At 41.3% G+C, this 26,585-nt stretch overlaps 1 protein-coding gene across 1 annotated transcript in view; it reads left to right on the top strand.

The window, feature by feature from the left end:
* The window catches only part of LOC126262676 (uncharacterized), a 152,116-nt gene that overhangs the window by 68,418 nt on the left and 57,113 nt on the right, over window positions 1-26,585 (top strand). Inside the window, exon 2 of the mRNA XM_049959450.1 lies at window positions 3,205-3,345. Coding sequence (XP_049815407.1) covers window positions 3,205-3,345 — 141 coding nt within the window. The remainder of the gene's footprint in view (window positions 1-3,204; window positions 3,346-26,585) is intronic.

Here is a 26,585-nt window from a genome sequence, read left to right as displayed (position 1 = left end):
CACATTGTCCTGAATGTTAAAGTCAAGCAAATCAAAAGAATCAAGACCAAATATGTTCTCACACTTTCATGATTGGAGCACTGTAAACATCACTGTTCACATATGCGAGAGACGCATAGTAGGCAAAGTACATGTTCCGAGAACGGGAATGTCTTGTCCATTATAAGCCATTAGTTGTGTGCTAGTTTGAGACAGGTGTGGAGAGCCGAACAGTTCATATGTGTGATGATTGAGCAATGTGGGAGAGGGAAATATCCCACAAAGAAGTAAATGAACAAAAAATTTGTTTGACTGTCGTATCACTGAAGAAACTGCACACCTGCCTTTGCAGACTTGGAATATACTGCATTAACAACATGTGCCTTGTGACTAGATTTTTGTGAGTGGTCCAAATTCTTATGTTTGTTCCATTGTGAACATACAGATTGTACATGTCCTTTCCTACCACAAGTGTAACACTGAGCTTGTCAGGAGGGGCAGTCTTGGCATTCATGCCATGTATAACAGCGAGGGCAAGACTTAATTCTGTTCGCCTGTGTGACTGCCAGTTTAACAAACTGCTTACGTGGCATGAAAGGTTGTTTAATCGGCATGACTAGTGCATGCCACAAGGGCGGAATGGGGCGATCGCAAGCAAGGGACGCAACCCGGCAAATAGCTTGCTGCTCAAATGTATGAGCTGACAAGGCACCGGAATCGTACTGATCTAGTATTTGCGCTACTTGCTGAAATGATGGATTGGACTGTTCCAAAATTTGTTCTCTAATGTGAGTTTGATATCAGGCACATTGTGCACCATTGCATTGTGCAACATAACATCTGAATATAAATCACTGCAAGCACATTTGAATTTGCGTTTCCTTGTCATACCCTACAAATCTGTTACCCACTCGCGATAAGTTTGTTCTAATGCAATGAAAGATTTTATACCTAGCTGCTACCACACTCACTTGTTGGTCATAATAGTTAGTTAGTGAAGAGATAACACTGTCATATGCAAGTTCACTCATAGTGGCATTAGGAAAGAGTTTTTGAATTAATCTAACACTCCACTTCCTACTGTTGATAATAGATAGGGAAGATTCACAGTACCTGGTACATTGTGAGTGATGAGATGTGATTCAAACTGTGCTAACCACTTGATCCATTCCTCTTCTTGGTCACAAAACTGTCAAAAAGCTGGTGTATCAGCTGTAGTAGGTAGTGCTGGTTCTATGGGGTGCAGCGTTGGCCAGTAGTGCTGCACCGTGTTGAGTAGTGCTGAGATCTGCTGCATGTGAAACTGAAACATCTGCATTAGCTGTGTAGCATCTAATGTGTGCAGCTGTGGAACGTGAGCAGGGGGTGGCACAGGTGGGGTGGCCATGTTGGAAGACACAAATGTAACAAATAGATAAAACTATGTACAAAGAAATTTTCTGCAATGCCCACCTAAAAACACAAATTAGCAAAAACGACAAGAAACTGTTAAAGCAATAAGTGCCCCTACAAAGTAAAGACAAGAGAGAACTAAGGCACCAGCACAGCATAAACGAAAACTTCGTGGCCATCGAGCACTGGGTTTGGAGGATTCTCGTCCCAGGTGTTGGGTCTTGCCCACTCGTCTCATATAGGTTGCCTACGGGATGCTGCATTCTCGAAATTATATACAAGAATTCAAGCAAATAACATTAGTAGTTTTATTTCTATAAAGCAGACTGACAATACTTAATTTTAATGTACAAAGGTGTCGCAAGCAATGGGTGACATGCAACATAAATCTGAGTCCTGTCTCACACAAGGTTCAAACAAGCAATGGATATGGATCACTAAAATCTGACATTGTAGCACTCTCTGCCAGGCCATGCTAATACTCCTCTAATGTCTGGCTGAGGCTGGCAAGAGTGGCGCTTATATTCACTTCATGCAGAGGTCGCTCCTGGCACTGCGCGATCCTTTTCAGCGGGCTATTGGCCAACATTTCCTCACCACCTTCTCAGGTCTTGCATTCTTCCTCTTTGTTGCAGCGCTTGTGGTTATACCACAACACCAATTCCATCAATGATTCCATAGTTAAATAGAAATTGTGTGTCCAAGTTGCAATAATGAATAATTGGCTTTCAAGCCAGGTGAGGGGAGGAAACATTTCAAAATAGGAAAAGCTGTAGTGAACAATTACCATCCCTCTCTGGTAAAATCATATTATTAGTGGACAAATGGTAATTATGTCCTTAACTGTTATTGAAACTGTGGAGCTCCATAGGCATTGGCAATTGACAACTAACCGAAAAGTTCAGTGAATCCTGCAGTGTACTGAGCTCCAAAGAAAATCAAATGGTGTAAGCACATGTGCTAATGGTTTTAGAATAACAAAAAGATTAATATTTGGCCGATATAAATAAACCTGTGCCAGGGCTGAGTGATAATTAGCTACTTTTTCAAAAAGCTTTATTTTCTGATTTATATAACTGGTGGACATTGGTGTCCTTATCGAAAGACAATGGTGAACAAATACCCTTCAGTGATTGCTGGAACGATGGAAGTTGGTGAGTAATATTTTCTTGGGATTCTTCCAGGCTATTAACCCATGTAGTATGCATTGTAATTGGTGAGTGTCTTCTCTAGGGAGGATAGGATCATTCGGCATGGTAATGTGTACCACATCCAGCTAGAAGTGTCCATAGATGGTTGGAAATGCACATTCAAAAAAAGAAAGTCTTTATCTAGCCTCTAAATTCACCACATTTTAACATAAGAGACTATGTGGATAATTATCTCGTTTCTCATTTTCAATGAGTGAACTCTCTACAACACCACTTTCAACAGTGTGAGGCAATGCAGACAACATGGCTTCATATACCCAAGAAGATCCAGCAGCACTTAACTGAGCCCCTTCCAGCTAATTTAGATGCTGTTTGCACAACTGCCTATTGTTACTCTCTTTACCAATAGGTGCTCATAATTAAGAGAGTCAGCAGTGATGTGATTCTCCATGTGATATGATGCACCTACAACTCATAATTGTTGCACAGTAGACAAGGTACTACTGCAGTTAGCTTGCAAACTGTAGAGCACACTCACAGCATGTAATACGTGTAATACTATTGCTAATACTATATTTTATGGTGTTAATAGATGTAGAAATTTTGATATTGTCAGTCTACATATAATTTAGACTGATTATGATTAACTGATTATAATTAACTGATATCCTCTCTGTTCCAGCGATATTTGAGGCTGTAGTCCATTTTAATAGAACAGGAGATACTCCAGCTGAGTTCCATGAGTTTGAAACTAATGGATCCACAACTGTCTATTCTGTTACACCAAATTATGATGGAGAAGTAACCAGCACAGAACATGATGGTATGTATTTATGATTTGAATAAAAGCTGAAACTCAAAAAGGAAAAACTAGTTGAAAGTAATCTAACCATTCATAAATCAAACAATGGAAAATCCATGATCGAACATAACACTATTATGAAAAGAAAAGTTGCTACTCACCATATAGCAGAGATGCTGAGTTGCACATATGCACAACAAAAAATACTGTCACAAATAAATAAAGCTTTCAGCCAATAAGGCTTACATCAAAAATAGATCACACACACACACGCATAAATCATGTTCCAAACACCTCATCATAAGGTAGTGTCTTCAGCAATGCATAAGTCAGAGTATAAATTAAAAGTGGGAACTATGATGTACAAAATATGCATGGTCTAGGCACCATACATTCAATAGTACACTCATTACAAGAGGAAATTATGACATGTAATGTAGTTTGTTATCCAGAGATGGATTAAAATTATTCATTCCTTTGGTTCATCCTCATAACACTATGACCTAAGCACAGAATGTTGCCCCTTCACCTTAGCTGGCAGCCTTCCATCCTGTGTTTCAACAGTTGGGTGCAAGGAAATGGAGCGGCAGTGTATTCTGCCATAGCATTTCACATGCTGACATCTTTAATTTGTTCTTTATGGCTCAGTTTCATTCAGTTCCCATATTCCCTGAAGCCTTGTAGAATGACACTGCACTCCATTACCTCTGCACGGGAGAACAGATTACTGGATGTCTAGATTTTTTTAGCTATTTCGGTATGTGTACTACATAACTAAGATAGTGTGTAGAGCATCAGAGTAGACGGGGAATTACATATATCTCGTCTACTCTAGTGCCCTTGAGATTACACATGACTGCAAATTCATATGGTAAACATGTATTAAATTGTAAGTTTGTCATGAAGAACTGTCACTTGATACTAAGTGGCAGTTCAACCATTTGGCTCAGGTTCTGGGAATAGGGCTAGCACTGCCTAATCCCCTCATATTCACCAATTTCTGTGATTTTAAGATGCAGAGATCTGCATAAATTAATTGAAATTGACACAAACTGTTGGCACTAAAGAGAATTACTGCAGCTCACCCAGTTAATCAGGAACTATCGGTGCTAATTTGCAGGATAAGTGATGGAACTGAAATAATGAATTTTGCCATGAACAGTGAGTTTTGTGCCTAGTTTCCCATCATAGGCAGTTTTCAGTTAATCAGTGATGCAAATAATGTCTCACTCAAAATGGACCTTTGGGGGAAACCAGTGAGCTACTGCACATTGTAACTTGAATGCAAAACACAATCAAGAATGTTAATACGACTTAATTACACTGTGACATTCACACCAACCACCATAACATACACTGAACACAATAAGAAAAGGCAAATGTTTGTAAGCAGTAATAACATGATAACTGAGCACAATCATAGTATGGCAGGGTTTAAATAGGCACTTGCCCATGGCAGGCTTTATTGGAAGTACACAGTATTGCTCTTTCGCGGCATGCTTTCAAGTGTGCAAAAATTACCTCATTCCTCTTCCCTTGGGGAACAGATTGGATTTGTGAGATGTCCATGGTGTCTTCTCTGCAGGGCTCTGACTGTGGTGACTTGCTGATACTGGGGTGTATGGTTGGAACTACTAGGAGTGTGAGCAGCATCACAGTCTGCCTTTTGTGGCAACCCGTACAGTAGGAAGGATTGTATCAGCGTGAGCTCCATCATGTCGACATCAGGTCTAGGACCTGGTGGTGGTGGCTCCATTGCAGTTGGTGGCTCAGGTAGAGGAGATGGCTCCAGAGTGGAGGGCAGCTGCACCGGTAGTGGTAGTGGTACAGGAGAAGCTACACCAGATTCATCCACTTGTGATGGGGGACCCCTTGTATGCTGTGGCAGGGCCCAGCTGCATCAGGTGATCCGTCAAGCAAGGCAGACTGGTGTGTTGATGTTGATGTCCTGGCCTGGGTTGTCCTGTCATCCACGCACAGGTGCAACTGGTCATAATGATGGGCACAGAGGCCTTCCTCCATACAGACATTGCAGAGACAGTGGACACCACATCAGGAGATGACAGCAGGAATCCATTTAGGACAATGACCAAATCTGCATTCCTAGACAACCATCCAAGACTGGAAAATGGATGATGGCTGCATGTGTTGACATCCTTGGCTGTGCGGCAGGAGATGCAGGAGCGTCTGGGGTTGACGACCATGGAGCAGTTCGGCAGGGCTGTTGTTGCCGATTGGCATGAACTGATAGGAAGACAGAAATTGATCCAAGGCAACATCGGGGACCAAGTCACATACTTTTTCATTTGCATTTTGAATGTTCTAACCAACCTTTCAGCCTAACCATTGGGCTGTGGCTGGAATGTCAGGCCAAAATGTGGTGAATACCATGGCATTGCAGAAAAGGGAAACTCATGAGATACAAACTGACAGCTGTTACCAGAGACCAACATTGCCAGAAGTCCTTCTGAGGAAAAAATTTTCGACAGGGCTGCAACAGTGGCAGAGGCTGAAGCTGATGGGCAACAAACAACATATGGGAACTGAGAGAAGGCATCAATCACCATTAGCCAGTGTACATTAAGGAAAGGACAAGCAAAATCAATGTGGAGGTGGTCCCAGGCCTGTAAAGGTTGCGGCAACAGAGACAATATTGTCCGTGGGGCAGCTTGCTGCTACGCATATTGAGAATGTGTGTAACCAAATGAGTGATGTCACTGTCAAAACCAGGCCCAAAAACATGATGGTGGGCTAACACTTTGGTGCATGAGACTCCCCAGTGATCAGCATGAAGCAATTGCAGGATCTCCAAATGGAGAGCTGAGGGAACCACTATGCAAGGAGCCGAATAGTCTGTAACAAGCAGTAGAACTCCATCAATGATAAAGAAATGATGCTGAAACACATAGTAGTTACAGAGGGGGTCAGATGCCCATAATGGAGATGCCTCAGGCCAGCCATGTTGTACACAATGTATGATTTTCTGCAAAATCAGATCAGTAGCAGTAGCCTGTGTGACCCGAGCACTAGTGATTGGAAAACCACCAACAGTTTGTTGACTGCATTCATCGACATGGAAACAGAGTAACTCCTCCCGATCAAAAACTAGGTCTGGACCAGCTGGAAGATAGGAAAGTATGTCAGCATCATATGTTTAGCTGTTGGGTGGAAGGGAATCTCATAGTTGTACTGAGAGAGCAACTGTGCCCAACATTGGAGGCTTTGTCTGGCAACAATGCTGAGGTGTTAAATAGCAAAACTAATGGCTTATGATCTGTGATGAGATGGAATTTTACACCCCTTAGGGAAACATGAAACTTCTTTAAGACCTGAACAATGGTGAGGGCTTCTTTTTTTTATTTGTGGATGTCTAGTCCGAGCTGAATTAAACATCTTTGATGTGTACGCAATAGGCCACTTGGGCCATCTGAATATTTATGAGCTAACACTGCCCTTAGCCCATGCTGGGATGCATTTGTTGCTAACACTAAATGTGGACCCGGTCGATAGGTTATGAGGAAAGATGCAGATTGTAACATAGACTTCAGCTGGAAAACGCCATTTCACAAGCCAGCAACCAGTGGAAAGATGTCCCCTTATGCAGCAAGGCATGTAATTGTTATACAACCAATGAAGCCCCAGACAAAAACTGATGATAATAAGCAATCTTACCTAAAAAAACACTGAGTTCCTTGATCAATGTAGGATGTGGAAGAGCCACAACAGCAGAGACATTCTGACAAAGGGGTTTGATACCAGCACTAGAGACTTCAAATCCAAGATAAACAATAGATGGCTGAAAGAAGCAGCACTTTTCCAAATTGTATTTTAACCCAGCGGCCTGTAACACCACGAGCCGTTGAGAGTCGGCATCAATGGGAAGTGAAAAAATGCATCGGACAGGTCGAACTTGGAGAAAAACTAACCACCAGCAAGCTTAGGCAAAAGTTCATCAGGGCCTGGAAAGGCATACATGTCAATGATAGACTGAGCATTGACAGAAATTTTGAAATCACTGCAAAGGCATAACCGTTCCAGTGGCTTCTTGACAATGAGTAAGGGGGTAGTCCATTTGCTAGATGCAATTCATAGGACAACCACAGAGGCCGTGGGGCAGTCGAGCTCTGTCTTGACTTGGACACAAAGCACCAAAAGAAATGGGGTCTGCCCACTGAATATTTCATAGCAATGTGGGCTTTGAAATTATTGGCACAAGCCAAACCCACAGAAAGCAGGGTGAAAAATTCAGAGCATAGAGTTGAGTTGTGTAGAAAGCACTTGATCAGAGATGAGATTAACTTCATCACAAATAGTAAACCCAAACAGCAGGGTGGGGTTCGGAGGGTGGGGGATGGGGGGGGGGGGGGGGGGGGGGAAGAAGGTTCAATTTCTGCAACCTCATACCATGGTTCAGCCTGGGTACCTGCACACCTCAAAACCACAAATGATTTTGCAATAGTCAGAATGTCAGAGAGGAAAAAATTTTCACATAGAAGGGCCATTCCCAAATCTCACAATCGGTGGCAAACCAAATGATTGCATCATGAACCATTTGGTCAGATATGACTCCTTATGTACATCAATGACAAAGTGACAGGGAAGCTTAAACTGTGAAGCTCAGCAAACCAACTCATATAGGAATGTTCCAGTTTCTTGCAACACTGATAGAACTCAACTCGAGTGGCAATGACATGCATCCATTTACAGTAGTATTTCAAAAGAAGTTGGCACACATTTTTATCAAAAGTAAAAGAAGACAAATCCTGCAGGGGGGCCAGATGGAAAAGGAGTTGATACATGTGAGCTGATAACTTAGACAAAAATAAAACATGGCTTAAGGTAGCATCAGCCAATCCAAATGCATGAAAATGTTGCCACAATTGTTTTTCTTAGGCTTCTCATTCTTCGACAGACTCATTGTAAGCTGGAAACGGCAGGGGATAAATGACCTAGGGTAGTGACAAGCAAAACAGGTGGTGCTAGGGGCGATGTGGCAGGTGATGTAGGTTGAGATGGACCTGAACTAGCCAAAATAGAGGCAAGCATTTGCAAAACCTGGGTTTGAATGTGTTGCGCTGTGGTGAACGCCTCCTGCTGTTGACTAAGGTGCTGCAAAGCCACAAAAAGAACCCCTTGCTGATCAACCAGCAGGTATAAAAACTCAGCAGTAGTACCATCAGGCATTGTAGATGCAACGGAGAACCAACCAGAACTGAAAACCACACGGAGAACAATCCCACATTCGTCACCACTTGTGTTGTAACTTGGACACACAACACAACCAAGAATGTTAATACAACTTGGACTGGGGCATGTATGCCAATCACCATACCATACACTGAACACAATAAGATAAGGCAAATCTATGCAAGAAGTAATAACATGATAACTGAGCACAAGCATAGTGTGGCAGGATTTAAACAGGCACTCACCTATGATGGGCACTCTTGGAAGTTCACAGTACTGCTCTTTCGCAGTGCACTCTCACAGATTACAACACACTGCTAATGCAAGTGGCTTTCGAGGGTGCATGCATTGCTCCACTGCAAATGGTCGCATATAACATGACCAATATGGTGCCTGAAAAGATATTTGGTCAGGGAACACCTTATGAAAATGGGGAGCTGTTCACAAAATAATCATTTATGAAATTCACAAAAGGTAGTATGCTTCCAAGCAGTATGTGCACTCTCTCCACATTGAGATCAATACCTAATAAGTGTCACCTGTTAAGGAAGACCTGTTGTATAGCTGCCTCAACTATAGTCTGGATAGAATTAGACAAATGACATGAAACTGCACTGAAAGTGATTAAGAAGCCTTTTGATTTCTATATCCCAGTTTAGATTCTGGTTCAGCACATGCTGTAGGGGAGGAATAGGAACAGTGAGACACTAAAATTGAGAATCAAGTTACACTTTCTAAACAAAATTTATTAGCATAATATCCTGTGATAACAACCTATGATGTGCTTAAGTATAAGTGAGTGGTACAATTATATTTTATAGTATCTTTTTTGATTTAAAAAAATTGAAAATGAAAATGTTTCACAGTACCCATGAATTTTTACTTGCGGGAACCGTGAGCCAGTGTCTCAAATCCTAGCGAACATCATAAGAATCAAAATTTATCTTAAATGAAAGAGCAGACTGTTGTTGTTTTGTCTTGCCATGTCTTGTGGAAGGGGTCAGCAACATCAATTTTATACATTTTTTGTCAATGTAAGAAATATCAGTAACTGGAGGCATCACAAATTTATTGTCTTGTTTCAAAACTTTTCCTGAGAAATATCACTTCACACTCAGATGACTCATCAACAACTCTAAGCATTTTTCCTACAAAGCATAATTTCTTTTTTATCTCAAACTCTACTAAAACGAAACCACCTGACTTTGTGAGTGCTCTGTCTTCAGAGTTAACAAGTTCTGGCTCTGGGAACAGATGTTATAAAACACAATTCTCAGTATCTGAAGAATTTTGCAAAATTAATTCACTTTTGTTCTAATCACTATCATCATCTAGAAACAATGCCTGTTTTGGTTTAGGTCTCTTAATACCTTTTGGTTTTCATTTCATTTGTAGTTCATTCCTTTCTAGTGTGCCCATTGGAACCATTGGTTTTCCTTTAAGTTGCCATTGAGAGTAATTTTTTCTTGGTTTAGCCTTTGGGAAACCCTGTATTTCCTCTGGAGAGAGTAAGGAATAGTTTTAAATCCTTCTTATGGTTGTGAAGAACTGGTCACTATAGATAGTGTTTTACTATCAAAATGTGATGAGTGTCACACATCAGTTGCTAGTGTAGGGACTTTGTGAAGTGCTATGTCAATTTAAAGGTTCCCCTGTAGAGGCCTATCATAAGAGAGGATTGGAGAAAACCATCTTCATTAAACACATGGTGATCCAATGAAAAAATGCCTGTCTTCTTAAATTCGGCAATGATATAAACTGGAGTCACTCTTTGGGGGTGTGCTACTTCCACACAATGAGCACATTGTAAACTGAAAATGTTTCACCTGGATCTGACATAAGCACATGCCTGCAGCAGATTCATAAAATGTATGAAATGGTTTCAAAACACTGACATCAAGGGGCTACAATTTATCAGTGCAGGGAGGTGGAATCTTCAAAATCATTATTCCTTTCTCATTGTACAGATCAGTGGCCTCTATTGAGAGATGGCTCTCATGATTATCTATGAGTAAAAAAGATGGATTTGCTTTGGAGCTGGCAGAAAATTTGATGAAGTGCTGAATGATTTCCACAAAACATTCTGTGTTCATTCATCCACCCTTAGTGGCAAGACCTAATGTACCAACAGATGCATCTAATGTCATATGCTCTTTGAAATTCAAACGTGAAAATATATCACAGGGGGAGAGGGAAGGGGATGGAGGAGGGGACGGGTGGTGGACTGTTACCAAAACCACTTATAATGCAATGTCGTAACCAATGTTCCATGCTCTCCACTGGTAGCTTTGCTAACTTTTCTCATACCTCCTAATGCCAGAATCTTCTGTGACTTACACACTGTTGTCGTTCCATTTAAATCTAGAATGAAAATGTGTGATCCACCAGCAAAATTTGGTTGATGTTTGATAACTTCTTCTAGTTTTACACAGGAGATTCACACACTGAATTTATTAAAACCTATAGCTCCAGACAAGCTGCATCCTTCTGGTATCCGAAGAGACAGTTGGGGAAATCTATGTTGAAACACTTTCATTCAGTCCTTGGATGCTTTCTCACATTCAGTTCATATTTTGGGGACAATAATGTTATTTTTAATACTGAAGTCATAAGCTGGACTACAGTAGTCTTTCATAGCAAGTCCATAACATTTTAGAGCATAGAATTAAAAATTCACACAAGCTATGTTCCAAATTTAGTGGGAAAATGCAATTAACTGAAAAATTGAGGCACATTTCTGAAGCAGTGTCCTTAAGACGTTTCTTGATGTACTACATAACAGCTTGAAATGATAAGCCAAACTGTTTAAATGCACTCCTGATGTTCATTTTATTTTCAGTCACCAAGATGGTGGTTTCCTTCACTGAAGATTGTGAAACACTTCCAATTTCCTTATTTGTCTCCTTTCTCGTGGGCATTTTATAACAAGTAAATTTTGGATTCTAAAAATACTAAATTCACAGTGTTATAAAGCAAGGAAATGTTTTCAGAAACAAAGAACAAGCAATGGGGAAAGTGAGACATGTCTATGTACCCTCAACATTTGTGTCTCACTGTCCCCAACTGACACTGACCCACATAAATGATTTACCCCCAACATTGTATGGTTTTTCAAAATCTGTGATATTTCCTGATCACACAAGTATTCTAATATAGGCCCTAGTACATTGATCCCAGAATAATGGGACAGACATACAACTGGTTCATGCCAAATTATGTAATCTTTAATCTTACAAAGACTCATATTGTGCAATTCCAAACAAATAATAATGATTTACAGGTAACAGAAGTAAGGATCAATTGCCACACACTGGATGAGGCTCCATGTGTGAAGTTCTTAGGCATCCAAATGGATCATAAACTGAAGTGGCACTAGGATGTGATTAACTTAACCAAAAAGCACACTTATGCTTGCTTCATTGCAATTATAAATCTCTCTCGTCGTATGGATCTGGAGACAGGATTACTAGCATACTTTCATTCAGTAATGTCTTATAATCCTCTAGGTCAATATAATTGAGGTTAAAAAAGTATTTATTCTACAGAAATGTGCAGAAAGAATATTATGTGAAGTTGACAACCAAACATATTGCAAAGCCTTTTACACTTACATGCCAGTACCTATATCCCGTAGTGGTATTTCTTGTTGACAGCAAGAAGAATTTAGAACATAAGTGGAATTCGTGACACAATAGTGTTAGCAAAAATAATCTTCATATAGGCTATGCATCACTGTCTAGGGTTCAGAATGGAATTTTATACTCTGGTCCAAAAGTATGCAACAGGTTGTCAGTAGGCATCTGGCATGAAATTAAAATTCCGCAGATATTCAAAAACAAAGAAAATAACACCTCGTTAGTCTCTTCATCGACAGTTTACCTGAATTTTGGACTAAGGGATGTAAACTGTGCATACATAATTCTTGACTTCACCAGTATATAGACAAGTGATAGTGATCTGAGTAAAGTTAAATAAATGTTTGTTTGAAGAATAGTGTCTGTCTCTCTCTCTCTCTCTCTCTCTCTCTGTGTGTGTGTGTGTGTGTGTGTGTGTGTGTGTGTGTGTGTGTGTGTGTGTGTGTGTGTGTGGATGACCAGCTTCCATTCCACAGGATCCATTGCCCACTTTCTACAAACATACAGTGGTGCTGGGGGTTTTGTACTATTCTCTGTAGTAATTGCTTAGAGGTCAAATTGATTATGTTGAGATGGTTGCGTATTTTCTGGATCATCACATCACTCGATTTGTCTCCAAAAGGACAACACACAGTTCAGTTAGATTTTCCTTGGTTTACCTACATGCCATTATTTGTAGATAGCTGTCATTTCCTGGTGCTATTAACCACAGGTTACCTCTGAAAGGTAAATCTTCAGTGATTTGTGCCTCATTATACTGGTTGAATGTAGGGTTGTGTAGGGTTTTCTTGACACAGATTTGTTTGACACCTGATGATTGTCCTTAGAAGAAAGTGGGTGTGACCACGTACCAATGTGCTTCTGATGCATGCAGACTCACAGGTACAATGGGAAGATGTTCAACCATGATTTGGGCCAGTATTGTGTACAGCTTATCAGAAGTCTTTCATCATGAACAAAGGCAATTGCAGGACTGTGCAGTTTTACAACAAGGTTGTACAACCTGTTGTCCAACCCTACAGCCAACATTTCACCAAGAGTTCTCTTATGACCTTCACTTTAGAGTCAACTAATGTTTATGAACACAAAGTTAGCTTTCTGTAGCAACAGATAAAATTGTCTGTTACTCCACAAATTGAAATAATTATAGTTTCTGATTGAAATTAATAAAAGATCAAGCATGTTCATTGCACTTACAACACAATTCCAAATAAGTCTTACAGTGTTGGAAACCACATACTCATCAAATAGAAGCACTATACAGGAATGTTATAGCAGTTTGTAGAGTGCAGATTATGGCTCATCAATCTTAGCCATGTTGTAATCTGAAAGCATGGCAGTCACTATCTAAACACAAGTCAAATCCAGTCCAGGTAAACAGCAGGACTGTTTGTTCTTCAGTTTGTAGAGGCAAAGATGAGTAACAGAAGCTAATAAAGAAAAAACTGAGAACAAGCCATCCACTAGGCAGCCTTATATTGGCTTGCTGTGGAATTTCATGTGCCTGGTATATTATACTAGTGGCTTTCCCTCTTTAGATGTCCTCACAGGATATTGGTGATGTTACCCATTATGAATCTCCCGTTTGTAAATCCAGCTGGGGTACTAAGAGTCCACCTCTCAAAATGATAATGCACAAGTATACTCAACACTCTCATGAACACTTTCCTCCATGAAGCAGTTATCAGCTGAATCGTATGGCCTGTATAACCTGCTGACATTAACCTGACTGAGCATACCTCGGATCAGTTGAAACTTATAGTCTGTCAGTACAGAGACCCTCCTAACATACAGGATGACCAAAAAATGGTTACCATCAAAGAGTGGTTCTGGCTTAACCAGGAACATCTTACACATCTTGTGGGTAACATGCTAAGGAGAATTCAAGCATGCTACAGTGCATTGGTTAAAGAAACATGGTATTAAATTCTACCCAACATTAAATTTTGATTTAATAAATCAAATTTTTTTAATTTAATTTAATAAATGGCCCTTGAACCATGTTCACGTTTATTAAGTATCTAGAGGCTTTGGATCCCCACAAATACAAAATATTGAAGATTTTGATTTACAGATATACATTTATGGACAGAATGCCATAATGCCAAAGCCCTTTTAAGAGAACACACGACTACACAAGGTCATTCTTGGGCTTAATGAGGCTCTTCTCAGCAGACATTTGATCTAACCTTCAATACATCACCAGCACAGTGTCCAGCACGACATAAACTACTGTGAATGCACTAAATTTGCTGTCAAGGGATACCCAGGTGTTAGCAGCTAAAATAATCTGCTCAGTTGAAACCCTTTGGTCATAAGAAAGGCATCTAAAATTTCACTACTAGTCTGTTCAGTCTGTTTCACCCAGCTTCAAGCAGTTAGTGTGGACCTTCTAATCTCAAATAGAAAACACCCTGTAGATCACATCTTTGGTTGAAGCTTTGACAAGATTCCTTTCTATATTTAGGCCATCTCTAGTCCATGGGTTCTGCAAGACAGATTCTATATGGAAGCTGATGCTCATCACTTCTAGACTGCCTTCACCCACTGCCTTCAGCAGAAAAAAAAAAAAAAAGAAAAAAAAGAAAAAAAAAAGAAGAAACACCTTTCAATGCAGAGGGACAGGTCAGGATGTATCTGTCATAAGCCCAGTTGAGTACTAGTCACCATCATGGACTGGTGGAGTTGACAGCTGATCTCAGTCATGGCTCCAAGCATAAGACTCACCTGCCACTAGAGTAGTTGAGGTCGTGGCAACCAGAGGGTACCTCTCCATTGCTCCTATTCCTGCTTCTGCAAGAGGACAACAGGTGATCTGTGCAGAATATCATTCCACCTACAGCCCACTTTCAGTTGCATGCAGGGTCTCCAATACTACAGTATCTCGAGAATCTATGGTAATGGAGCCGCTCTCAGAGCCAGTTTTGGGGTCATGGAATTTATCAAGAGCCAATGGACAACTCTCAATTCCTAGCACACAGGAGCTACTAGTATGGCCATAAGCAGTACCCATCCCCACTGACCACTCACCCCCCCCCCTCCCCCTCCCCCAATCTTTTGCCAGTTCATCCAAAAACATGCCCACCCCTGTTTAAAGGAGAGGTGGGATGAGGATTTTAGTATTCCTGTCATAATATAGCAACATGTAAAATATAGCAATAATTGACCTTTACACTAGGAGAGCAGCTAGTACGCAACTTTAAGTTTCTTCATGAATGCCAACACCAACATGTTTCACAGATTACACTGCTGGTCACGACACAAGAATAAAGGGGCCAGACCAACTCTCTCTCATCAGTTCTGTGTTGACTGTTATGCTAACATTCCTACTTGCCTTCATTGGTTTGAATATGCTTACAGTCTATGGTTTATGTAATGATTATTCTTCAGCAGGATTGTGTTTTGCTGGTATTGCATCTTTTGCAATGAACCTGGATTCTCTAGATAGTTTCTTTCATAGCTTGTGATCTAGTCTATGATGACTTCATAGTTCAAGATTCCATATTGTATTAAAATATAACAGTTCAGTCTGAGCAACCATCAAATGATATCAATAAATTTGTGTTAGTGTCTTCCAAATGCTTGCCAGCCTAGCATAATGGATTGAAAGATTTCTGATCTTATGTCTTCGGTCATATTTACAAGATGTCCAAGAGGTAGGTGTATTTTCTGATGATGTCTAGTAGTGTGTTTTTGAGTTGTAAGTTTATTAGACATCATCTTAGTCTTGGAAAGGTTTATGTTCAGTCCCATTGCCTGACTTTCTGAGGCGAGAGCTGACACCAACATCTGTAGTTCTTTAAAATCATTTGCCAATACTACAACGTCACCTGCAAATGTCAGGTTGTTAAGTCTCTTCCCACTAATTCTAATTCCTTTTTCTTTCCAGTTCAGCTCTGACATTGCCATTTCCAGGATGGCAGAGAACAGTTTGGGAGAGAAGGAGATTAGTCTTTACTGTCCCATTGACAAAGAGGTCATTAGAGACAGAGCACAAGCTCAGATTAGAGAAGGGTGGAAAGGAAAGCGGCCAAGCCCTTTCAAAGGAACCTGCATTTGCCTTAAGCAATTTAGGGAAATCTCGGAAAACTTAAACCAGGATGGCTGGACATGGGTTTGAAGAATCCTCCTCAACAGGTGGGATCACCTTATTTCACTCCTCTGTAAATTGGAAATGCTTTAGTTGGTTTCCTGGCATGAACAAAAACCATAGAAGTTTTGAATGTATGGTACAGGACTTTAATATATGCCACCTCCACCCCTTGCTTGGCTGAGACTCATATGATAGCAGGATGTCTAACTGAATCAAACATCTTTTCAAAATCTACAAAAGCTATGCATAGAGGCATCCAGTATTCATTTGCTCTGTTTATCACTTCCTGGAGAACAGAAATATGGTATGTATACTGAAGTTGCTGCAGAATCCAGCCTGCTCAGTGGGTTGAGCTGTGTCAAGTCAGTCTTTGTACAAAATGCAGATTAGCCTTATTAGATGTTGTGAATGCTTCCTTTCTAGTGATGCAGTATTATCACTGCTTTGTTCAATAAGGGGTCGAGGGGACTGCTGGGCAGTCAATAGATGAAGTAAAGATTTTTGACAAATACTTGTAAGTTTCCTAACTAGCAAACTTCAGAATATCAACAGGCAATTCATCATAACCAGGAGCAGTACCCATTTTTCAGGTATTAGTAGCATATCTGACATCTGAAGAAAGTATATCCAGAGCTCAGTGTGTGCATTGGAGAAGTCAGGAAATGTTGTAATTGGCTTTTGCTTTGCATCCAGGTGACTAATAAAGTTCCTGATGAAAAAAATTAAAATTTCCTCTTTGTTGGTAAGTCTACCATGTATTGCAACATTCTGCTTCTGGCCAATCATGTGCTTTTGTATAGCTTTATTTTATTTTTATTTCGTTTAACTGTGGATTTTAATTCTTAAGAATAAAAATTTCTCTAAATTTTTGGTACTGATGTAAGGAGAGAGACTTGTTCATAGCTATTGACATCTATAGAATCGTATTTCCTACAGATAAAAGCATATTTTAACTTATTTGAAAATTTCCAATATTTGGCACAAGCAACTTAGAACCTAAATCTCTGTGTATAAAAGCCAATGTCCTGACTGACTGACTGACTCATTGTCCAGCCCAAACCACTAAGGACAGAAACTTGAAATTTGGAGAAGTGTGGATCTTGTACTGTACATGTCACTTAAGAAGGGATTTTTCAAAATTCTGACCCTAAGAGAGTGAAATAGGAGATAAAAGGTGTTTTTTTTTTTCTGTTAGGGCAGTTTTGAAGCTACACCTACGAAAACTGGTGTTTGGCTTCTCGGTCAGAAATAAAGAAACGTGTTTCAGCATTTTTGGAAATTTAACCTTATGGGAGTGAAATAGTAGCTGAAAGCTTTTTTAAAAAAAATATATATCTTTATTAAAGAATTTAAAAAATATGGGTTTCTGTGTTTCTGGAAATTGAGCCCCTAAGCAGGTTGAATAGGGGATGAGATTTATTATGAAAATATTTTATTATGAAAGCATTTTTAAAGGTAAATCTATGAAAATTTAAATTTGGCTTTTCAGTTAGAAACAAAGAAGTGTTTTTGGAAATTCAGTCCATAAGGGGGTGAAATAGATCGATTCGCTGACTCATTATCGTCCAGTCCAAACAGCTAAGGATTGAAACTTGAAGTTTGCTGAGGGTGTGAATCTTATACTGTAGGCATTGTTTAAGAAGGGATTGTCCAATATTCCATTCGTAAGGTGGTGAAATAAGGGATGAAAGGCTTTTTGAAAGTATGTTGCTATTAAGTGAATTTTGAAGCTAGAACTATAAAACAGGTGTTTGGTTTCTCACTCAGAAAATAAAAAACATTTTTCATAATTGAACCACTGAGGGGGAAAAATAATGGGTGAAAGTTATCTTGCAAATAAATGATGACTAAAGAACTACAAAGGATTTTTAAGGCTACATCTATGACTTCTCAGTCAGAAAATACGTGGTTCAGTGTTCTGGAAATTCAACATCTAAGGGAGTGCAATAGGGGTTGAAAATTTTTAAGAAAATATGTTGTTACATTAAAAAACAATTGTTATAACTGCAAGTTGAACAAATATATTTCAAGGAAGACGCAATACATGAAAGTCACAGATCAAGTAAACAGAGTAAGACGTGTGTACACTTTAACAGTCAAATCATAACTGAGTCCAAGTCTAGCAGCCGCTGGCTGGCTGGCCGCTTAGGTGGCACTGCTGCTGCATGGCTGGCAGACAGCGCCACATGTAGAAGACGCGCATAACTGCGCGGTGGCACTTTGAAAGATCGGCGAGTCGCAACACTTTTCTCCCCTTTCAAGTTTTTGCACAGGTCTTGATGGAAGTGGCCTGTAGATTGCTAATGTCCATAGGTGTTGTTTGACTGGCCATAAAGTTTCGAGGAGGAGGCTTCCCGTACGGATGGAAGTGTCCCCGATGATAATGGGTCGAGATGACAGGAGACGTGGGGGTCGAATCTGCTGGGGCCCCGTGCACCCATCTGACATTGCGGCAAGTCCGGGTGTTATTACAGGAGACATCGGCGATGTGTCCGCGTCCGTAGGAGAAGGAGGTGAGTAGAGTTGCTCCGACAGATGGTGGTCATCTGGTTCCTGCATGGGCACATCTCCTGGTGGCGTCAGTTCTTGTGCTGGCACTGATATGATGGTGAGAGGACTGCATTGTGAGTAATGAGAGATTCCAGTATCCCGAGCATCAGGTAGAGCCGAAGGTGGTGTAGCGGCATCTGGAACAGGCGTTGCCAGCACACGAGGCCGAAGCTGGTCCAAATGACACACTGCAACACCCGTGTCCGTCTGGATTTCATACAGGCATTGGCCACGGTGTCGTAAGATGCGGCCAGGACTCCATTTTGGCCGCCTGCCATATCCCCGTACCCATACAAGGTCGTCGGCGGTGAACCGGCCAAGCGAAGGCACCCGCGGCCGTGAGGTGGAAGGCCGCACAAGATGAAGTAGCGTGCGGGGCTGTCAGCCATGTAAGAGCTCACCTGGGCTGTGGTCGCCCATGGGGGTGAAACGGTAAGAAGCCAGAAATTGGAGAAGCGCATCATCAGCAGCAGAAGAAGTCAAGAGTTTCCTCATCTGAGCCTTAAATGTGTGGACCAGTCGTTCAGCCTCACCGTTTGACTGTGGATGGAATGGAGGGGCCGTGCATGACGTCGTGATGGGCACAAAAATCCGCAAAATCGGAAGAGGCAAATTGCAGACCATTATCAGTAACAAGAGAAGAGGGAAGGCCTTCCAAAGAGAAAATGTGAGCTAGAGAATTGGTGGTTGCCGCAGTGGAAGGCGACGTGCAACGGACGATGAAAGGAAAGTTCGAGTAGGCGTCAATAACGAGAAGCCAATAAGTACCTAAAAAAGGTCCCGTGAAGTCAGCATGAATAGGCTCCCAGGGATTCTCAGGCGAAGGCCACGGTGACAAAGATGACTTCGGGGCAGCGGCCTGTGACGCACAAGGGCCGCAGGCAGCAACCATGTGTGCGATTTCAGAGTCGATGCCGGGCCAGTACACATGACGGCACACCATAGATTTTGTGCGAGAGACACCCCAGTGCCCTTGGTGAAGGAGGCACAAGACCGAAGCACGCAAAGACACAGGTACCACAACACGCGGCGAAGCATTTTTGGTGGAAAGGAGGATAACACCATCCCTAGCCATGAGGCGGTAACACAAAGTGTAGTAGTTCCGCAATGGATCAGAAGTCTTAGCGGATGGACGATCTGGCCAACCCTTCTGAGTACAGCGTAAAACCTGGGAGAGGGTAGGGTCAGAACCCGTAGCAGCCGCCGGCCAGTCTCTGGTGTTGGGGAACCCGTCCACAACTTGCTGCTCGGCAACATCCAGGTGGAAACACAAAAGTTCGTGCCTATCGAATGCCAGATCAGGACCCATGGGAAGGCGAGACAGTGCATCAGAATTCGCATGCTGAGCCGTCGGCCGGAAATGAATCTCATAATTGAAACGAGACAAGTAAAGAGCCCAACGCTGGAGGCGGTGTGCAGCCTTGTCGGGAAGTGACGTTGATGGATGAAACAAGGAAACAAGTGGTTTGTGATCCGTAACAAGATGAAATTTGGATCCATAGAGAAAAACACCAAACTTATGGAGAGCATAAATAATGGCCAAATCTTCTTTTTCAATTTGAGAATACTTTTGTTGGGCATCCGTGAGCGTTTTGGAGGCATAAGCAATGGGTTGTTCAGAACCGTCAGAAAAACGGTGTGCAAGGACTGCACTGACCCCATATTGAGAGGCGTCCATGGCAAGAACAAGATGTTGGCCAGGTCGATAAGTAGCCAGGCACAGGGCCTATTTCAGCATAGTCTTCAATTTCTGGAAAGCCGCATCGCATGACGTGGACCAGTGAGAAGGCACATTTTTATGCAACAGGCAATGCAACGGCTGAGCCACCAAAGCAGCAGATGGTAAAAACTTGTGATAGTATGCTATTTTCCCCAAGAAGGCCTGCAGTTCCTTAACAGATGTAGGGCAAGGAAAGGCATCGATCGCAGCGACAGTTTGCTGAAGTGGACAAATACCATCCCAATAGAGTTGAAACCCCAAGTACGTGATAGATGCCTGAAAAAATTTTGATTTCTGAAGATTACACTTAAGACCGGCAGTCTGTAAGACATGAAAAAGTGTGCGGAGATTTTGAAGATGTTCGTCAGTGGTGGAGCCAGTGACAACAATGTCGTCCTGGTAATTTATACACCCAGGGACAGTGAGCAATAATTGTTCCAAGAATCGCTGAAAGAGAGCAGGGGTGCTGGCAACCCCAAATGGCAATCGTTGGTATTGATAGAGGCCAAAAGGCGTGTTAAGGACCAGAAACTGCTTGGAAGCATCATCGAGAGGAAGTTGATGATAAGCTTCTGACCGGTCAAGTTTAGAAAAATACTGGCCTCCCGCAAGTTTAGTGAACAATTCTTCAGGTCGAGGCATAGGGTAAATGTCGATAAGGCATTGAGCATTTACAGTGGCTTTGAAATCGCTACAGAGACGAATATCACCATTTGGCTTAGCAACGACAACAACAGGAGAGGACCACTCACTGGAAGCAGTGAGACGATCCAGCTCCCGTTTGACCTGATCACAAAGGGCCACAGGAATGGGCCGAGCCTGAAAAAACTTAGGCCGAGCAGTAGGTTTGAGCATGATATGAGCTTCAAAGTCGTTTGCACAGCCTTACCCAGGAGAAAAAAGGGATGAAAATGTCATCGACAAGGAATCCAATTGAGCATAAGGAATAGCATCAGAGACGACATTGACAGAGTCATCTACGGAGAACCCAAAAACGCGAAAGGCATCGAAACCAAAAAGATTCTCCACGTTACTATGGTCGACCACAAATATGGGAACAGTGTGAACGACAGATTTGTAAGATACCTCAGCATCCCAAGAGAGAAATCTTCTATTTATTGTAAGTCTGTAATTGCCTAGTGACAGGTGACAGGATTGGAGAACCCAACTGAAGATACTTCTGAGAATTTATGATAGTGGCAGCAGAACCAGTATCCACCTGCATGCGAACATCTCGACCAAGTATTTGGACAGTGAGGAATAACTTCCCTGAAAAGGAAGAAGTACAATTGACAGACAACACAGGATCAGAATCAGCGTCATGTTCATGAACATCATGTATGCAGTCGGATTTGCAAACGGATGACACATGACCCTTTTTTTTTTGCATTTGTGACACACGCCCCAACGTTGTGGACAATCTTCTCATGAATGTTCCGTAAAACACCGCGGACATGAAGGAAGTTGCTGTGGGTTTTGCTGCAGTTTCTTAGAGGTTTGTTTATGGTTAGGCTGAGGCTGTGCCTGGGAGTGTAATGCGGCCATGTCGGCCGGCAGGGACACGCCACACGCTTCGTCAACATCGCACAGAGGTTGTATTTCCCCGACGTCGCCCAATGCCTCTATTCGCGCTCCAGTGGCGCATGCCTCTATTTGCGCTCCAGTGGCGCGAGAAATTTCAAAAGACTGAGTGATGGATAGGACTTCATCTAGAGTCGGATTTGCCAACTGAAGGGCACATTGCGTAACTTCTTTGTCGGGCGCCGATCGGATAATAGTATCCCGTACCATGGAATCGGCGTAGGATTCTTTGTGAACTTCAGTAACAAATTGACACTTTCTACTGAGGCCGTGAAGTTCAGCATCCCAAGCGCGATAGGACTGATTTGGTTGTTTTTGACAACGATAAAAGGCAACACGAGAGGCTACCACATGTGTTTGCTTTTGAAAATAGACGGACAGAAGTGAGCACATTTCAGCAAAGGACAAAGATGCAGGATCTTTCAAAGGAGCCAATTGCGACAACAACTGATACATTTGAGGTGAAATCCATGAAAGGAACAGAGACTTACATGTTTGTTCGTCCACGACATGAAATGCCAAGAAGTGCTGTTGAAGACGTTTTTCGTAATCAGACCAGTCTTCCGCCATCTCGTCGTAAGGAGGAGAAGGAGGTAGAGACAACGACGAGAGATGCCTCGCATTTGATGCCGCGATGAAATCATGAATCGCATTTGTGAGAAGCGTTTGCTGTTCTATGAGACCTTGCAATAGTTGCTCTAAAGTGGCCATGGAAACATGTGGGTCAACGATAGAAAAGAAAAATCAGTACCTCATCGCCAATTGTTATAACTTCAAGTTGAACAAATATATTTCAAGGAAGACGCAATACATGAAAGTCACAGATGAAGTAAACAGAGTAAGATGTGTGTACACTTTAACAGTCAAATCATAACTGAGTCCAAGTTTAGCAGCCGCTGGTTGGCTGGCCGCTTAGGTGGTGCTCCTGCTGCATGGCTGGCAGACAGCGCCGCATGTAGAGGACACGCGTAACTGCTCAGCGGCACTTTGAAAGATCGGCGAGTCACAACAACAATAAATTTAAATTTTTGAACATTGGTATTTCATGTCTTGGTTAGATATAAAGCAATATTTGTTAAGGGATGAAAGGTGCTATAGAAATGTCTCCACATAAATGCAAAAGGCATGATTAACAAAAACTTTGGGCTCCGACTACCAGAACCTGTTTTTGGTCAGAAGTAGATTCAGAAAAGACCATGACTGTATGGCCTTAATTAGTGTGAAAATTTTAGTAGGTGTTGCAATTTGTGAACAACATACAACTTCAATTTAAAAACAAAACAAAACAACAACAACAACAAAAAACTATGCAGGCTATACTGTCTACGTGACCAAAGCAGTGGGTGCTAAGCAAATACATTAATATAGGGCACCAAATTACAATTTCTAGTGTTATGTAGGAAATAGTAACTGTATACAAACTTTCACTTTTGGAGAATTTGATTATTTTGTGTGCATGCAATAATAACTGCAAGTGTTTGAGTTCCTCATTGCCACTTGTATGTCATGGCCTGATATAAACAAGACAGTTCACTGCCAGGAACTACATAGTGGACATCAAAATCAGTGCTGGGTTGATGGCTAGAAACATCGTGATTCAGAATAATGAGCGCTCAAATCAAGACTGACAAACAAAGCCAGAATCATCTTAAATAACAATATGAGATCAAACAGAATTCCAAATCAAAGTCCAGGTTACAACACTCATCTTATAGTGATGTAACAAATAATCAAAGTTCAAACTTCTATTAACTATCTTCATTATTCAGATTGGTGTCATCTCAATGCACATCATAAAGAGGACATGTTCATTTTAATAATTTCTTAATCTAATACTTATCTCATTATATAATGGCCTCATTGTCTTCTTTATGGATGAAGACTCATCTCCACAGTTCTGAATTATGAAGAAGCTGTATTTATCTTTATAAATCAAAGTAGATCATGCAGCTAACATCAGTCATTAAATCATCTTAACACAGTTTTCTTTTGAGTTCTCTGTTCTGTATATTACCATCTATATAATCTTCTTAATGACAATATATTTCATCTCCACAACAAGTATAATACAACGTCTTTACAGAAAAAAATAAACACCCAACTGCCTACTACCAACTACCATGGTGAAGTACCTTACGCCAATCATGGTGTGAACACATTGTCCACACATTGCTTTCTTCTACAGTAATTGTTACAGTACAGTTTTTTTGCAGATTAATCATTATAAGCAAAACAGAGAGTAAAAACATTCATGTTATTAGTACACAAATTACTTCTACTTAGTTTTCTATAAATTCTATGTAAGAAGAACAAAAGTTAAAGAAATCAAACAATGGAAAATGCAGGATGGAATAATGACAATGTTACGAAAAGGATAGATTGCTAGTCACCATATAGTGGAGATGCTGAGTCACAGATAGGCACAACAGAAACATTGCAAAACAAGTAAGCTTTCAGCCAAAAGGCCCTCTAATTAGACAACACACACATATGTTCAAGTAAACACGACTCGCACTCATGTGACCATTTCCTATGGCTGCTGAGGGGGGTGGGGCAGCACGACCAGGCGGCATGGAATATTTTTAATATTTTAGAGAACAAATGGCAACTTGTGAGTAACCATTAAAAAGGTCCAGTTCTGACCCTGTTAAATACCTGTGTAATACCAACTTTTCAGTCATTTTCTTGAAAGAAAAACACCTGAGTGCACTATATTTTTTCCTTTCCCTTAGAGTTATGGAGAGGGGGCGGGGGCTGCAGGCCCCCATTGCCACTGGGTATGGGTGCCCTGGATTACCCAGTGGCATCAATAGGTACAGATAACATGATGAACTTGATTACATCACAAGGTCCAAAAAAGTGAAGTATCAATTGTATTCATTAAACAGCATAACAAAGGCTTCCAAGATGAGATACTAATTGCCAGTGCATCTGCCAGATAGGGTATTTATTTATTATAGATGGCTAATGGCCACCTCCATGTGAAGTGTTTGTTGTGATCCTGGGAATTCAGCAATTGTAGTCAGAACTATCTGCCATGCAAATAATATTGCCACCACTCTGTCTGACTCTGTATTGCTGAAGTGGTGGGATATTAGATGGTCCAAGCTTGAAATGAAACTTTGAGGTTTGTTTACGGACTAAACAGTGTACAAAAGCTGCATTTGCCTGTATGTAGTGATTTCCTGTGGTCAAAAGAATGTTGAGTTTGAGGTTTATGAAAAAGAAAAGAAAAGACAGATTATGTAGGTCATGACAGTGGTGAAAAACATTTCTGAGGAATTTAGAAGACTAGCAGTAGGACTTTCCCCCATGAACCATGGACCTTGCCATTGGTGGGGAGGCTTGCGTGCCTCAGCGATACAGATGGCCGTACCGTAGGTGCAACTACAACGGAGGGGTATCTGTTGAGAGGCCAGACAAACATGTGGTTCCTGAAGAGGGGCAGCAGCCTTTTCAGTAGTTGCAGGGGCAACAGTCTGGATGATTGACTGATCTGGCCTTGTAACATTAACCAAAACGGCCTTGCTGTGCTGGTACTGCGAACGGCTGAAAGCAAGGGGAAACTACAGCCGTAATTTTTCCCGAGGACATGCAGCTTTACTGTATGATTAAATGATGATGGCGTCCTCTTGGGTAAAATATTCCGGAGGTAAAATAGTCCCCCATTCGGATCTCCGGGCGGGGACTACTCAAGAGGACGTCGTTATCAGGAGAAAGAAAACTGGCATTCTACGGATCGGAGTGTGGAATGTCAGATCCCTTAATCGGGCAGGTAGGTTAGAAAATTTAAAAAGGGAAATGGATAGGTTAAAGTTAGATATAGTGGGAATTAGTGAAGTTCGGTGGCAGGAGGAACAAGACTTTTGGTCAGGTGATTACAGGGTTATAAATACAAAATCAAATAGGGGTAATGCAGGAGTAGGTTTAATAATGAATAAAAAAATAGGAGTGCAGGTTAGCTACTACAAACAGCATAGTGAACGCATTATTGGGGCCAAGATAGACACAAAGCCCATGCCTACTACAGTAGTACAAGTTTATATGCCAACTAGCTCTGCAGATGATGAAGAAATTGATGAAATGTATGACGAGATAAAAGAAATTATTCAGGTAGTGAATGGAGACGAAAATTTAATAGTCATGGGTGACTGGAATTCGTCAGTAGGAAAAGGGAGAGAAGGAAACATAGTAGGTGAATATGGATTGGGGGGAAGAAATGAAAGAGGAAGCCGCCTTGTAGAATTTTGCACAGAGCATAACTTAATCATAGCTAACACTTGGTTCAAGAATCATAAAAGAAGGTTGTATACCTGGAAGAATCCTGGAGATACTAATAGGTATCAGATAGATTATATAATGGTAAGACAGAGATTTAGGAACCAGGTTTTAAATTGTAAGACATTTCCAGGGGCAGATGTGGATTCTGACCACAATCTATTGGTTATGAACTGCAGATTGAAACTGAAGAAACTGCAAAAAGGTGGGAGTTTAA

The sequence above is a fragment of the Schistocerca nitens genome, chromosome 6 (assembly GCF_023898315.1).
Source record: "Schistocerca nitens isolate TAMUIC-IGC-003100 chromosome 6, iqSchNite1.1, whole genome shotgun sequence".
Lineage (NCBI taxonomy): Eukaryota > Metazoa > Arthropoda > Insecta > Orthoptera > Acrididae > Schistocerca > Schistocerca nitens.
Note: the sequence above shows the minus strand (reverse complement) of the source record. Positions and strands in the feature narration are given on the sequence as shown.